At 36.8% G+C, this 13,791-nt stretch overlaps 1 protein-coding gene across 5 annotated transcripts in view; it reads right to left on the reverse strand.

The window, feature by feature from the left end:
- SERGEF (secretion regulating guanine nucleotide exchange factor) overlaps positions 1-13,791 on the reverse strand; it is a 100,047-nt gene that overhangs the window by 72,333 nt on the left and 13,923 nt on the right. For all 5 annotated transcript variants that reach the window (XR_004591297.3, XM_034416954.3, XM_034416953.3 and 2 more), the window contains exons 7-9: positions 13,568-13,630; positions 12,340-12,498; positions 4,497-4,663 (exon numbers count right to left, since the gene is read on the reverse strand). Coding sequence is in view for 4 of the 5 variants with exons in the window: in XM_034416954.3 (XP_034272845.2) it covers positions 4,497-4,663; positions 12,340-12,498; positions 13,568-13,630 (389 nt within the window). In the remaining variant the exon portion in view is untranslated. The remainder of the gene's footprint in view (positions 1-4,496; positions 4,664-12,339; positions 12,499-13,567; positions 13,631-13,791) is intronic.

A 13,791-nucleotide genomic window follows, 5' to 3' on the forward strand; every position in this document is an offset into this window, starting at 1 on the left:
AAGGAATGTGTGAAATCAGAGAAACTGTTAAGATATAAGAGAAATTATTCAAATTGTTCCTGAAAGAAATAAGAAGAGAAAAAAATAAGAAGAAATTAGCTTGTGGGATACTGCTCGATAGGCTTAAAAATTAAGCTTTTTAAAAATAAACACAAGCTCTGCAAAGTGAATCTATTTGATCAGAGTTAAAATATATATGTTGTGGTTCCTGGTAGCTATTAATGAGATTTCTTTTTGGCCAGCTGAATGACAAGCTTTAAAAATCTGTTTACAAATGGGGAGATATTTATTTTCCTTTATTTCTTTGAGAAAGTGATAGGTTTAGATTATAAAATGGGTATTTTTTCTTAAAATTAAAACTTATTTGTTAACATTTTGGCTAGCTCTTAGTAGACTTTTGCTGATTAGGAGTGAATTAGTTTTTTATGATTTATTATCAATAAAGGATGAGAAGAGTTTTGTATTGAAGTACTAGAGTAATACCAGATTACTGAAAATGTTTATACTTGTCAGGGAGAGTTTACTTTACTTTTGGGTTTTTTTCTTTCCTTTTTATATTTTCCTTAAATTTGTATTAGTGTTTTTTCTTTGTATTTGTAACTTTTATCACAATTATTGTTTAAAAAAAAGTTAAACAGTCACGTAGCAAAGCAGTCACTAAACAAGGACTACCCATACTGCCTAGAAGTCATATGGCATGGCTGAAGGGAAAAAATGCTCATCACACACTTAAAGGAAGGGAGGGAGGGAAGATTTCCCATGATCACTGCCAGTTTCACATAAGGAAACTCAATGGGGAAGCAAACAGGAAGTGAGAAGTTGCTCCTGTTTCCACTGATATAGTTGCTTCCCTGTAATCTTTCTGTTTCTCTGTCTACATATGGAAAAATCTCTGAAATGATGACACAGTGGGTCACAGGTTGTCTTGTCTAGATTAAAATCCATCTCATCAGGGGTGGGGGTACCTTCGCTACCGGTTTGCAAATGTGAGCGCATTGGCCTTCTCGACACATGCGCAGAGCCTTCTGCACATGCGCAGAGGATCAAAAATGGGATGTGATGTCTGGGCAGGTGGGCGGAGCCTCCCACCGCCAGCGCTACTGGATCGCACGATCCGGATAGAGCCAGCTGAATTTTACCACTGCATCTCATACATTATTGCAAACATCATTGCAACAATTGGAGATTTAACCCAGTTCATCTTTACTTTACATACATAGTGATGCTCAATACAAACATACTTCCTGCCTACGTATTTAGATAGGAAGTAATATTGGCTACATATAGAATAATAAGAGACTCTTCTTCAAAGCACTATAGATTAATGTCTTATAAGGCATTAAATTAAATATATGCAAAACTGTCATTGCTGCATTTACTTGGTAATCATCAAAAATACACGAGGGCAAACTCTTAGCAGTGTTTCCCATTATACTTAGTAAGACAGTGCCATACTGTGGACAGTCCTGTTTTCATGCTGTTACACTCCGCAGTCTCTTGCAGGTACAGTAAGCATGTTTTCTGACCCAGTTTCCTCACCAATCTCTACTTAGCAGTATGCTAAAGATGTTTCTAGCATGCCAATTGGGGGCTGCAGCCTGCAGTGCAGTTCATTGTAACACATTCACAGTTCTGATTTGTTAAAAAAAAAATCAGTGGAAAACTACTGGATCTATTAGGTCTGTATGAGCTAAAGCCACGTTCATAAATCTGTTTCATATCTTTACCTGTTTGTGCTCTCAGCAAACAGAACAATTTTTAAAGCTATGTTTGTGATAAAGAGTCTGTTAAGAAGGAATTCGGGTTTCTCTCTTCTGTTCATTGATAGTGAAGACAAGAACTCCCTGAGTCCATAATGAATATAGAAAGTCTATATATACTTCTTAAAATGCCAGGTTTTTGAGATGTAAAAAAAAAAAAATCAGACCACGGTAAATCGCTTCAGAATATAATTTAACATATAAGCTGTACAATTCAATTGAAAAACAAACTGAAATCTTTTAGAGGGGAAAAATAACAATTAAAAACCAGAATGATGCGGCTGCATAAGTGTTCACCCCTTTATATGTAGGGATGTTGCTATGTTCAGAATTAACCAATCACATTCAAACTGATATTAAATAGTAGTCAGTACACATCTGTCATCAGTTAAAGTGACTGATCAAGACCAATTAAAATTCAGCTGTTCTAGTAAAGTTTTCTTTTGATATTTCCTCAGTTGCCTCTAACAGCAAAAGCCACTGTCTGAAAAGAGCTTACAAAGCATCAAAGGGGTCTCATTGTTGGAAAGTATCAGTCAGGAGAAGGGTACAAAACACTTTCCAAGGCATTGGATATATCATGGAATACAGTGAAGTCAGTCATCAAGTGGAGAAAACACGACACTATAGTGACATTACCAAGAATTTGATGTCCCTTCAAAATTGACGAAAAAAACCACAAAAACTGGTCCAAGAGGCTGCCAAGAGACCTACAGCAACATTAAAGGAGCTGCAGGAATTTCTGGCAAGAACTAATAAAAACAGTAATTTTTTGACCGACAAACTCAAACAGAAAAAAGATACCGCTTTGATGAAACAGCGAGACTACAAGTAGTTCTTGACTTACGACTACAATTGAGCCCAAAATTTCTGTAGCTAAATGAAACAGTTGTGAGTTTTGTCCCATTTTACAACCTTTCCTGCCACAGTTATTAAGTGAATCATTGCAGTTGTTAAGTTATTAACATGGCTGTTAAGTGAAACTGGCTTCTACATTGATTTTGCTTGCCAGAAGGTCACAAAAGGCGATCACATGACCCTGAGACTCTGCCACCATCATAAATATGAACCAATAGCCAACCATTCAAATTTTGGTCGTGTATCCTTGGGGATACTGCAATGGTTGTAAGCAGTGGTGGTTTTCAAATTTTTTTACTACCAGTTCTGTGGGTGTGGCTTGGTGGGCATGGAGGGGAAGGTTACTGCAAAATCCCCATTTCCTCCCAGTCAGCTGGGACTCAGGAGGCAGAAAAGAGATGGGGGTGGAGCCAGTCAGAACTTTTACTACCGGTTCTCCGAACTACTCAAAATTTCTGCTACTGGTTCTCCAGAACTAGTCAGAACCCGCTGAAACCCACCTCTGGTTGTAAGTGAGAAAACTGGTCATAAGTCACTCTTTCAATGCCATTGTAATTTTGAACAGTCACTAAGCGAATGGTTGAAAGTCAAGGACTACCTGTACTGTATCACAAAAATGGAAAGACTGTGTTATACCCACACTAGAGAAATGGTTGGTGAAGATATGGAACTATCAGAGATGGCAAAGTTAACTTGTTTGCTTAGAGAAAGACCAGCTACTACATTTATTAGTGACTGGAAACCCCTTATGGACATTTTGCTGAAAAAAGGAAAAAATGAACTTCTAATTTGGGGGTATGATGATTAGGAAAGGCAGTTTATGGAAGAAAAAAAAATATGATGAAACCTTAGAAAAAGAGGGTAAAATATAAATGCATTTATAACTGCTGTCAGAAAGACCGAAAACCACTTCTTTATGCTCTTTTCTTTTTCTATTTTCTTCTTCCTTACTTATTCACTATTGTTTCTCATGTTCTATTATCTTATCTTCTATTTATCAATGCATCCAAGAGAAAAAAGGCAATTTGCAAGTAGATTTGGTATCTAGATGACCTAAGAGTTTTCTTTATATGAAGTTGATATTCTTACAGATCTGGAATGGAGCTCTATAATTCAAGCTGCTATGGGTCTCCTAAACTAGTGCTTATCTAATACGCTGGGACTGCAGTCGATTGTAAGGGTGAACAAACAAGGGCACAGCAGAGACTGTAATTTTGAAACCGAGTCAGAAGTACCCTTTTTTGGGGGGGGGGAGGGGGGGGTCTGTCATAACTTCAAATGGTCCCTAAGTTAAGGACTACTTGAATAGTTGTAATTAATAATATACTAAAATAACAAACAAGCAACTTCAAACAAAATTCAACACTTTTTAGAACACAAAGACACGCAAATGTTCTGCTGAAAATTTGTATTTCTGTTAATTAGAAGAGGGTTTTCTTTTCCTGTTTGTTTTTCAGAGAGAGTACTTCTACAATTAACTTTAGTATGAAATCCGGCATATTAGGGTGATAATAATGAACGGAGGTCATTAAAGCCAGTCTTCCAGAATTCAAATATTTTGTACAATTTAACTTACTTATATTCTTTAAAAAAATTCTCTACGAAAAGTGTGTATTAAGAAACTTTCGTGTCGTTAAAAAAAGCAAATATAGGGAAAGCTGCAGTCAGACAATTTTGAAAGAGTAGTATAAAAAATCAGAGTTGGATTGTCTTTCAGTTTTCACAAACTAAATAACTGGCAGAATATTAGATATAATAAGTAAATGCATGCAATGTTGACTTAATGGATTGAGACAGGACAGCATTCCCTGTGCCAGAGGCACCATTCAAATTAATAAAAGAAAGTCTAAGTTGACAACACGCATAGTTTTCCCTTACCTCAGATGCACCAGAGAGTCTGGGTACTGTAGCAGGAGCATAAGATGACTCTTTCAAATGATGCTCTGTTGATCCCTTTCTGTCTTTGCTCTGTCCTTCGCATGGCATCTCACTTCTTCCAAGTTGACCATAGTCTCCTCTACCCCACGTGAAGACTTTCTCTGTCTCTAAATATCAGTGACATAATTGCAGTGTTAGTTCTTGAACTTAAGATAAAACCATAATAAAACATGATTAAGCTGGGCAAGGTTGGAATACGTCACATAAAGCTTTTCTTTTCATTAAATATTTCCTTCTCTTCAGTTTACATATTTTCCACACCAATGGATTCAGGAGTTGAATTCATAAACAGCACTAATGAGGTTACCTGGTTTTGGCTTAGTACACTTTCTATGAATTCAACCATGGTGATTTGCTGAGCATGATTCCTTTTGCTTGTTTGTTACATTAATATTCTACGTTTCTTCCAGGCAAGATATATTGTATATAAACTCTTTAAATTTTATTCTCACCCCAATTTTGATGGGTAGGATATACTGAGAAATAATGACTGCTCCCAAAGCATCTCAGGAACTTCCCTGTCCCTAATCTAGCAATATAACTATGCAAACATTTTGGTTTGTGACTTAACACAGAGGTGGTAAGTTATGTACTGTACCTTGTACCTACTTTGGAGTTTTCAGACTGGTCAACTTTCATATGCCTTGCAGCTTCAAACCCCCCCCCCCAAAAAAAAAGAGAAGAGGAACTACCCTCCTAGCAGAACAAAATATGTTCATTTCTGCCTTAGTACAATGTGTGAACTTAGTTTGTTAGAATTTAGTCCAACAAGTTTAGCATGATCAATGAAATCAACCACAAACTGGAATGTAAAAACAGGTGTATGTTGAAATAACAAACACATCACTTTCAAGATGAAGAAATGCCTAAACCCAAAGTTACCACCCAAAAATCATGACACTAAAATAGAGACTTGCTTCCCAGTTTCCTTGACTCTTGACAATCTACAGTATCTGTCATTTCAGCCCTCAGGAATCATCAAGAGCAGTTCCCAGGTTTGTCAATATTTTAGCTTACTTCTCACCAGTTTTCTCCTAATCTCCTCACCCTGAGAAGAAATAAATTAAGAAACTCTCCTACATATGAATGAAATACTCAATTTACATTTTTTCCAATTCCACCTGGAAGTCACAAGTCTACCACATTGACCATAGATTTGTCCCATTTAAAATCCATAATACTTTGCCCTTGAAACTTTTAATAGTAATAACTAAATGCTGAGTGCAATCTAATTTTAGTGATTTAATCATAAATATATCAAGTCAATTCTTTGACTTGACCACTGGCAAAAATGGTCTACTAGACCTACTAAGGAGATTTTATATGAAGAAAGTAAGTTGTTCTATTTACAAAGCAAGTTGGTTCTATCTATATTCTTATTTTATATTGTGAACAGTTTCTTAGTTACACATGACTGTTCCTTGCTATTATTATTTAGCTTACATTGGCATTAATCCATTCCATGAGGAAGGCAGCTGCTCCCTGAGCAATAAACGTAAATCCCTCTTGCATTTAGAATGTGAATACCCATTCTTAATTTACACTTTGAAAAGTACTCATTCTTAAAACTTGCATTGCATATTACAATTCCTTTTATTACCACCTCCAATTCTACTTCAACTTGTTTTACACTGTATGTACATTTATATGAAACATACTAAATTCTATACACATGCCACCAGGTGTAAGTCTTCACTGTCTGTGCTAGTTCAATATTTAAGAAAATGTTACATATGAAGATAATACTTTTATTCTTCTTCTATGTTTAGTATTATTCTAAGTATTATGTAATAGCAAATTATTTAATTCTTTTGCTATGTAATACTAATTAAATAGTACTCTCCTAAATTAATTTGGACAACCTGAAGCTCTCTTTTGGATTCCAATCATTACAGCTGCTTTTTATTAGCCATGTTGTGTGGAGACAGATGGCAGTTTAAATCCAAACATCTTTGACAGAATGGAAAAGGTAAACACTGACTGCCATCCTGTTGGGTTACTGCTCAGTCATACAAACTGTAATCATAACTTGAATCTGAAAAAAAGAACAGATAAAGGGCTTCATAGGCAGAAAGTCATGTGTGATTTGGGGGTGGGGGGGAGATAAAAGTGGCTAGGAAGGAAAGACAGTGTCAGGGTTCCAAGTAACACCCCTAACAAAAGAAGACTCTGAGGCTAGAAGTTCCTCAAAGTTCCATTTTATTAGAGATGTCATATTGGCACATGTGGGAAAACCGGAATCTGAAAGCTTCCAGATTTTCCCCACCCAAAAGAAAGTCCAAGTCCCTGCCCCAGCACCCACATATCCATCACATGGTCTAATCAACGCACCGTCCCAACTGGAGATACCTCCCAGTCACACCACTCCAGATGCAGGGCATGATGTCCTTGGCTCTCAGAGAAAAGAATGTTATTATGGCTAGATATCTCTCCAACTCCATACAATCCCCCCCTCCCAGTTTCCCACAGCACAAATGTGGCAGCCCTGAAGATCCAAAGTAAACGATGGCTTCCAGGACTGACAGACAGTAATACACTATTACAAGTAGCTAAAGAGATACATGAGCCATGGTGGTGCAGTGGATAGAATGCAGCACTGCAAGCTACTTCTGCTGACTGCTGACTGCAATTCGGCAGTTCGAGTCTCACCGGCTCAAGGTTGACTCAGCCTTCCATCCTTCTGAGGTTGGTAAAATGAGGACCCAGATTGTTGGGGGCAATAGGCTGACTCTGTAAACTGCTTAGAATGGGCTGTAAAGCACTGTGAAGCGGAATAAAAGTCTAAGTGCTATTGCTACATGTCCCAGAATGATTTATGATGGACACATAGGATCGCTATGCAAAAAGGACAACAGAATGTGAGCTCTATCTACCCTCCACAGATATCCAAAGGGAGAAGAACAGACACCAAAAAAGAGATTCAAGTTTTGCTCACCGTAAGAGGTTGCCAGTTAAGTGTAGCATTCAATTAAGTATTTAGGGAATTTAGTAGCAGTTACATTTTTGGATAATGACATTGTTATTTTAGCAGGAACTATAGTAGCACAGAAAGACACAATCTCTGAACTGTGCAGTAATTAGGTCATAAAATAATTTGCACTTTCCTTTGCCTTTTCTTTATTGTACAAAACTGCTTTAATTGGTTTTCAGAGTGAAATGTTGTTAATTGCTGCCCAGTATCACATGTAAATGGGATGGATGGATGGATGGATGGATGGATGGATGGATGGATGGATGGAAGGAAGGAAGGAAGGAAGGAAGGAAAGTTTTTTTTAAAAAAAAATATTAAAACTACTGTGAGAAGTCTCACCTTCCTTCTGCCACTGACATAAAATGCACATTCACATGTATTTGGCAAAAACTGTAAAGAAGGAACTATTTACACTTACACCTTTTGTGGCCTACATTTAAAATAGAAACACCATGCTTTTTCTAAAGGTCTTACCAAAAAAATAAATTAGTTACAAGCTATTCCATAAAACTGAATTACAAATTATATACTGTTAGCAATTACAGCTAGAAATATAGCTTGACAGTTTGAACATGTTTAATGAGCGTATTTGAAAAGAATTCAGGAAAGCTTTGACAGCCCATACTCTGTTAAATGTCACCTCAGATGTTTGCAGAGCTTCTGAGATTCAGAGTAAAGTCACAGAATAGCTCCAATAACACAGAATATGAATTGTTACTTGAAATATAATAAACTTCCTAAATAGACAGCATTTCTACAATAAAGCTATAATAGCATGTAGACCATCAGCAGACCTAAATGTTCAAGTCCACATGGGTTTGTAAGTCAATCTTTCTCTCCCCTCTCTTTTAATTAATTTTCTAAAAATGCTTCTCATCCACATGAGAAATGGGGCTCAGAGACATTTTTGGAAATAGAGATTATGCCTCAGGCTGATGTGTTGCTTTGTGGTATACTATGTTTCTTGTTTTTTTAATTGAATGACTTGATTTATAAAAAAAATGAACAAGGCAAAGAATTTGGAAGTACCAAGGAACGAATACCATTGTGTCTGGCACAAAGGACCAGGCTCATATGTTAAGCTGCAGCACAGAAGATTTATTCAAGCCTAACACAAGAATCCAGTCAACTAACAGTCAGCACTAAATTGAGATTAGAAAAGGGTCAACGGAATTCAAGGGGAAGCTGGACATGGATTGTTTATGGCAACATAAAGACTCTAAGCTGATAATGTGTTTAACTCCACATTCCATTCTCTTACACGTTGTCCCCATATCCCCAGATCACATCATCCTATACAATGGATTGTACAAACCACAGCCATTAAGTGACAGATGCTTAACCCCAGCATCACCTTCTATCAGAGCAACAAAGATGAATTTCCAGGGCCAGTTAATGCAGGACCATCTTTTCCTGAAGGTATTTGCCAGTCCTTACTACATTAGATAGGATGGGTATGCTCCAGATCCCCTTTCTTAAATATTGCTACCTGATGGCCATGTCTTCTCAATGATGGCCCCAGCGCTTTGGAATAGCTTTCTATTGAGACCTCAGGGCTCTCTACTCTTTTAACCTTCCAAAAGGCTATGACGCTCTGGCTCTTTCCCCAAATATTGAGCTAGGATGGGGATTAAGTGCAAGGTTACTTGGTTTGGTACCTGGAGGGAAAGGATACCTTTCTTTTTAACTGTGTTTTATGATTTGTTGTAAACTACTCAAGTTGTTGCATTAATAACACAGCAATATATGTCAAGGAAGGGTGGGTGGGTGAGTGGGAGGGAGGGAGGAAGGAAGGAAGGAAGGAAGGAAGGAAGGAAGGAAGGAAGGAAGAAAGAAAGAAAGAAAGAAAGAAAGAAAGAAAGAAAGAAAGAAAGAAAGAAAGAAAGAAAGAAAGAAAGAAAGAGTTTCAACCTCATGTATGGACTAGTTATTTCAAAGTACCTGAAAATATTTATTACTTTTTTATCTCACCAGACTTCATCTATATTTTAGGCCTGATAAAAATCCTAGATTAGATAGAATTTGATTCAGACTCTCCCTAGTTTAAAACTTTAACCATAAGACAACACTACTTTTAAAGGTTTTTCAACTAAAAAGAGCACTAAATGTAAGATTGACCCTCTCACATCCCTCCAATTATCATTTTGGCCATTAACCATCTTCCTGGTATTTTCTGACATCCTATTGCCAGTTATGGGAGAGAAGACATAAAATAAATGATGAGGTCTTCCAAAATTTCACATGTTATTTTGCCAGCACTAACTTCTCTATCATTTCTTACCAAAGACCTTGGATCCCTGATTCTTCATATTTCACCTAGGACCTCAAACAAAATCAGACTGCTGAAGAACAACAACAAAGATCTTGTAGGATACATTCAACAACAAAATAAATCCTATTTAGTATTTCTTTAAGACATCACAGTGTACCTTTATAATACTACACGTGAACAGAAGTGTTTTTCAGAAGCTTTTAGTACATGGCCCCAATCCACCACAGAAGCCTACTGAGTGGGACAACATATTTCCTTTCTCCCGCAGAACCTATCTGGAGCTACGCAACTCAGCTTATAATTTCAAGGTTCTGGTATCACTTTTAAAGCGCTCCATGGCATCGGGCCTAGCTATCTTCGAGACCGCCTGCTGTTACCGACGACCTCCCATCGTCCCGTGTGCTCCCACAGAGAGGGCCTCCTCAGGGTGCCATCAGCCAATAAATGTAGGCTGGTGACCCCCAGGGGAAGGGCCTTCTCTGTGGGGGCACCTACCCTCTGGAATCAGTTGCCCCCAGAGATAAGGAGAATCCAAGACCTTAGTGCCTTCCGCCGTGCCCTTAAAACCCACTTTTTCCAGCAAGCCGGGCTGGCTTAAGAAGAAATTTTAAATGTTTTAATTAGTTTGTATTTTTAATTTTGGGCCAAATTTATATATATTTTAATTGTTTTTTTAATATTTGTATTTTATGTTTTTTAATTCTGGCTGTACACCGCCCTGAGTCCTCAGGGAGAAGGGCGGTATATAAATTTAAAATAAAATAAAATAAATAAAATAAAATTTTATGGTATATTCCTTCTCTAGGTCCAATTGAACAGGGAGTGGGGAAGAGCCTTGGTGGCACAGCAGACTAAAGTGCTGTTACGAAGCACCAGCTGCCTGCAATTACTGCAAGTTCAAATCTCACCAGGCTCAAGGCTGACTCAGCCTTCCATCCTTTCGAGGTAGGTAAAATGAGGACCCGGATTGTGGGGGCAATAAGCTGGCTTTGTATAAAAAGAACACCGCTTAGGGGGGGCCGAAAGCCCTACTAAGCAGGTATATACAAAAGTATGAAGGCTATTGCTTAACGCATTGTAAGCCTCCCTGAGTCTCCGGAGAAGGGTGGCATATAAATCGAATCAATAAAAAAATAAATAAATGACATTGTAAGCATTTTTTTTCCATTTCCTTCAATCCATTTACACAAGAAAGTAATGTACTGAGAATTATTTTCCCATTTTAAAAATGCATAACAAACAGACCTGTGAATTTATTCAGAACAACACAAAGATAAATAAACTCCCTTAATTAAGACTCCATTTGTTATTGGCTACCAGCATAAAGAGGAAGGCAGTTATTCTGAACCAAGGATGACTCACCTTTTAAAGGCTTAAGACTTTGTTCTCTCCTTTCTTCTTCAACACATTTCTGCTATATTTAGAACTTCCTTTAGTCAAACCATTTCAATGGGATTCTTACATAACCTAATTTACATCTGCAACATTATAGAATCTACTCCCATTCTCACAAAAATATCAATTATAAAAAGAGTGACTTTCAGTTTTGGCTTTACATTCTTTTTAATAAAACATGCTGCAAAGATGGGCTTTACACAATATTGCTTTCATTCCCAAATCCTTAGAAGCAACAAGGCATGCAAGCAAACAAGAAAAAGAAAATGATCCAGTAACATGAGATCATTTCCCTGACTTATGGGGTAGATGATGTTTGCAGGTGGGAGAATCTAACAAAACGTCTGCCAATTTCACCTTTGTCTGGTCTACTAAATTGAAGCCCCAGTGCAATCAAACTATTATTTCTCTCACACAACTCATAATCTCACTAATGAAGAAATGGAGCCATAGTATCTTATTTAAAGAAAAAAGTTATATTGTATCTAAGACAGAAAATCAACAGCTACTGTGGAAAGCTACAATGAATACCATTTCTGTCCAATATTGATGGCATATTAGGAATATAGACCTACTATTAGAGTCGTATGAAAACCTGATAATCCTTATAATGCATCATTTGAGTTAATTAAACATTAGGGTTACAAACAGGTGACTTTTAGTAGAATATACATGGATATTCTTCTTGTCTGAAGTTGTAGTCTAAGATAATATGGTTTGGGGGGAGGGATTCTTCTAAAACTCATGTTGGCATCTATTGCATTCTGCGTTAAGAACTTCTAATAGTAGGATTGAGAATATATTTTAGGGAGTTTTTCTATTTGGACATATATTTTATTCTTGCACAGCAAGTCAAAATTGCAATTATCTTTGCAAAGTTCCAAAGATGCAATAATACCGTAATACCTCAGCACTACCTCAGAACAAGAAAAAGGAGAAAGGAAGGGAACACAAAAGACTAATTTACAGCTTAGCATGAATACCAATCAGCACATTAATATTAAAAATCAAATATTTTTCTGACACAGTGTTTTGCCATATCTTCCACACATCTCAGTCTAAAATCCCTTTTAAGATCCATAAAAATATTATTTACAATCAAATGGATGTTGTTTTATTTTAGATATAGTTTTTTTAGGTTATACCTGATTGCACCACCAAGTGTGTCCAACCACTCCAAATTCTTCTGATTTTTTCACCCTCAAAATAGTGAGCTTCAATCTTCTGAGGTTCCAAAACAACAGAGTCTTTACTTAATAGTTGCTTGTGCTTATTGTTTCCCCATACATATAAATCTCCATCGTCTTAAAAAGAGAGAAAGAATAAAATAGAAATTAAGACATTTCTCTATCATTTAAGGACACAGATATAATGATTAAATGTCATTGCTCTATGCACAAATAGTAAAGAACTTAACTTTAAAAGGAAGCTACAATTCAGAAATGCCAAAGCACAAGAAACGACGTGTAAGTCACATTGTGTGCAATTAGCCATAGTTGCTAATTAAATTTCTCCAAAACCCAAATTGTAATATATAAACCAAATCATCCCCATGCAAATAAGCGCATCCAGGACATACAAACACATAGCCTTGACAACATCAATGCACAATACATACACACAATGCAAGCATAATAAATATTCCTTTGTCGGCTCCTCATAAGAAAAGAGCATACTGATTAAAGGTTTTTGTATTATCAGAAAAAAACCTTTATTTTATCAAGTCTTAAAGGACAGATGAACACAAACTAGGCCACTCAAAAGATGGAGCCATTAGGTACAGTGAAAAGAAAAATTAAATACAAGGTTTGCACTTTTGTCTTTATTGACCAAGTCTTGGCAAGGATTTTTTTTTTCAAAAGTAGTTTGTCATTGCCTTCTTCCCAAGTCTGAGAGAAAGTAACTGTGCCAAAATCACTCAGTTGGCTTTGTCACTAAGCAGGACTAGAAACTTAGGGTCTCCCAGTTTCCAACTTGGTGCTTTTAATCACCACACCAAACTGGGTATCCTCAGCAGGGCTACCAGCCGCCAAAATTCTTTGGCCTTTAATTTCCTGACTTTTATCATTACATTTCACTTATTCTCAGTTCTTGGATTTGCTTATCTAAGTGGTTCAGTTCTGCTTATGAGGAAGAAAAACATGAAAACAGCTAACAAAAATACAGACAAAAATCCACACGTCAAAGTCACATAAACCATATGAAGGACATCTGAGTGTTTCAAAATGGGAGAAGGAAACAGGTGCTTTGAAGACTGAAACACATAAATCATACACTCAGACACTCCCAATGAAACTTGAACTAATATCAGAAACAGAATGTTTTGTATGGTTCAGCCAAGCCAAAGGAATAGGTGCAGACAAGGAAACATACCTGTGAGTGACACAACATGATGTGAGCCGGAAGCTACACTCTTCACTTTGACATTTTCAAAACCTAGGAGAGTAATCCATTTATGTCATAAGTTAAAGAGACAATTCCTTTCACAGAGATTTTCTGTATTACAGCATGTCAAAACAAAAATAAAGCTAAAAAAATGTTAGATATATAGAAAGCATTGCTGCATAGGTCATGTTGGGTTACTACACCACAAGCAA

Source organism: Pantherophis guttatus, chromosome 1, assembly GCF_059756535.1.
Source record: "Pantherophis guttatus breed Tessera chromosome 1, ASM5975653v1, whole genome shotgun sequence".
NCBI lineage: Eukaryota > Metazoa > Chordata > Lepidosauria > Squamata > Colubridae > Pantherophis > Pantherophis guttatus.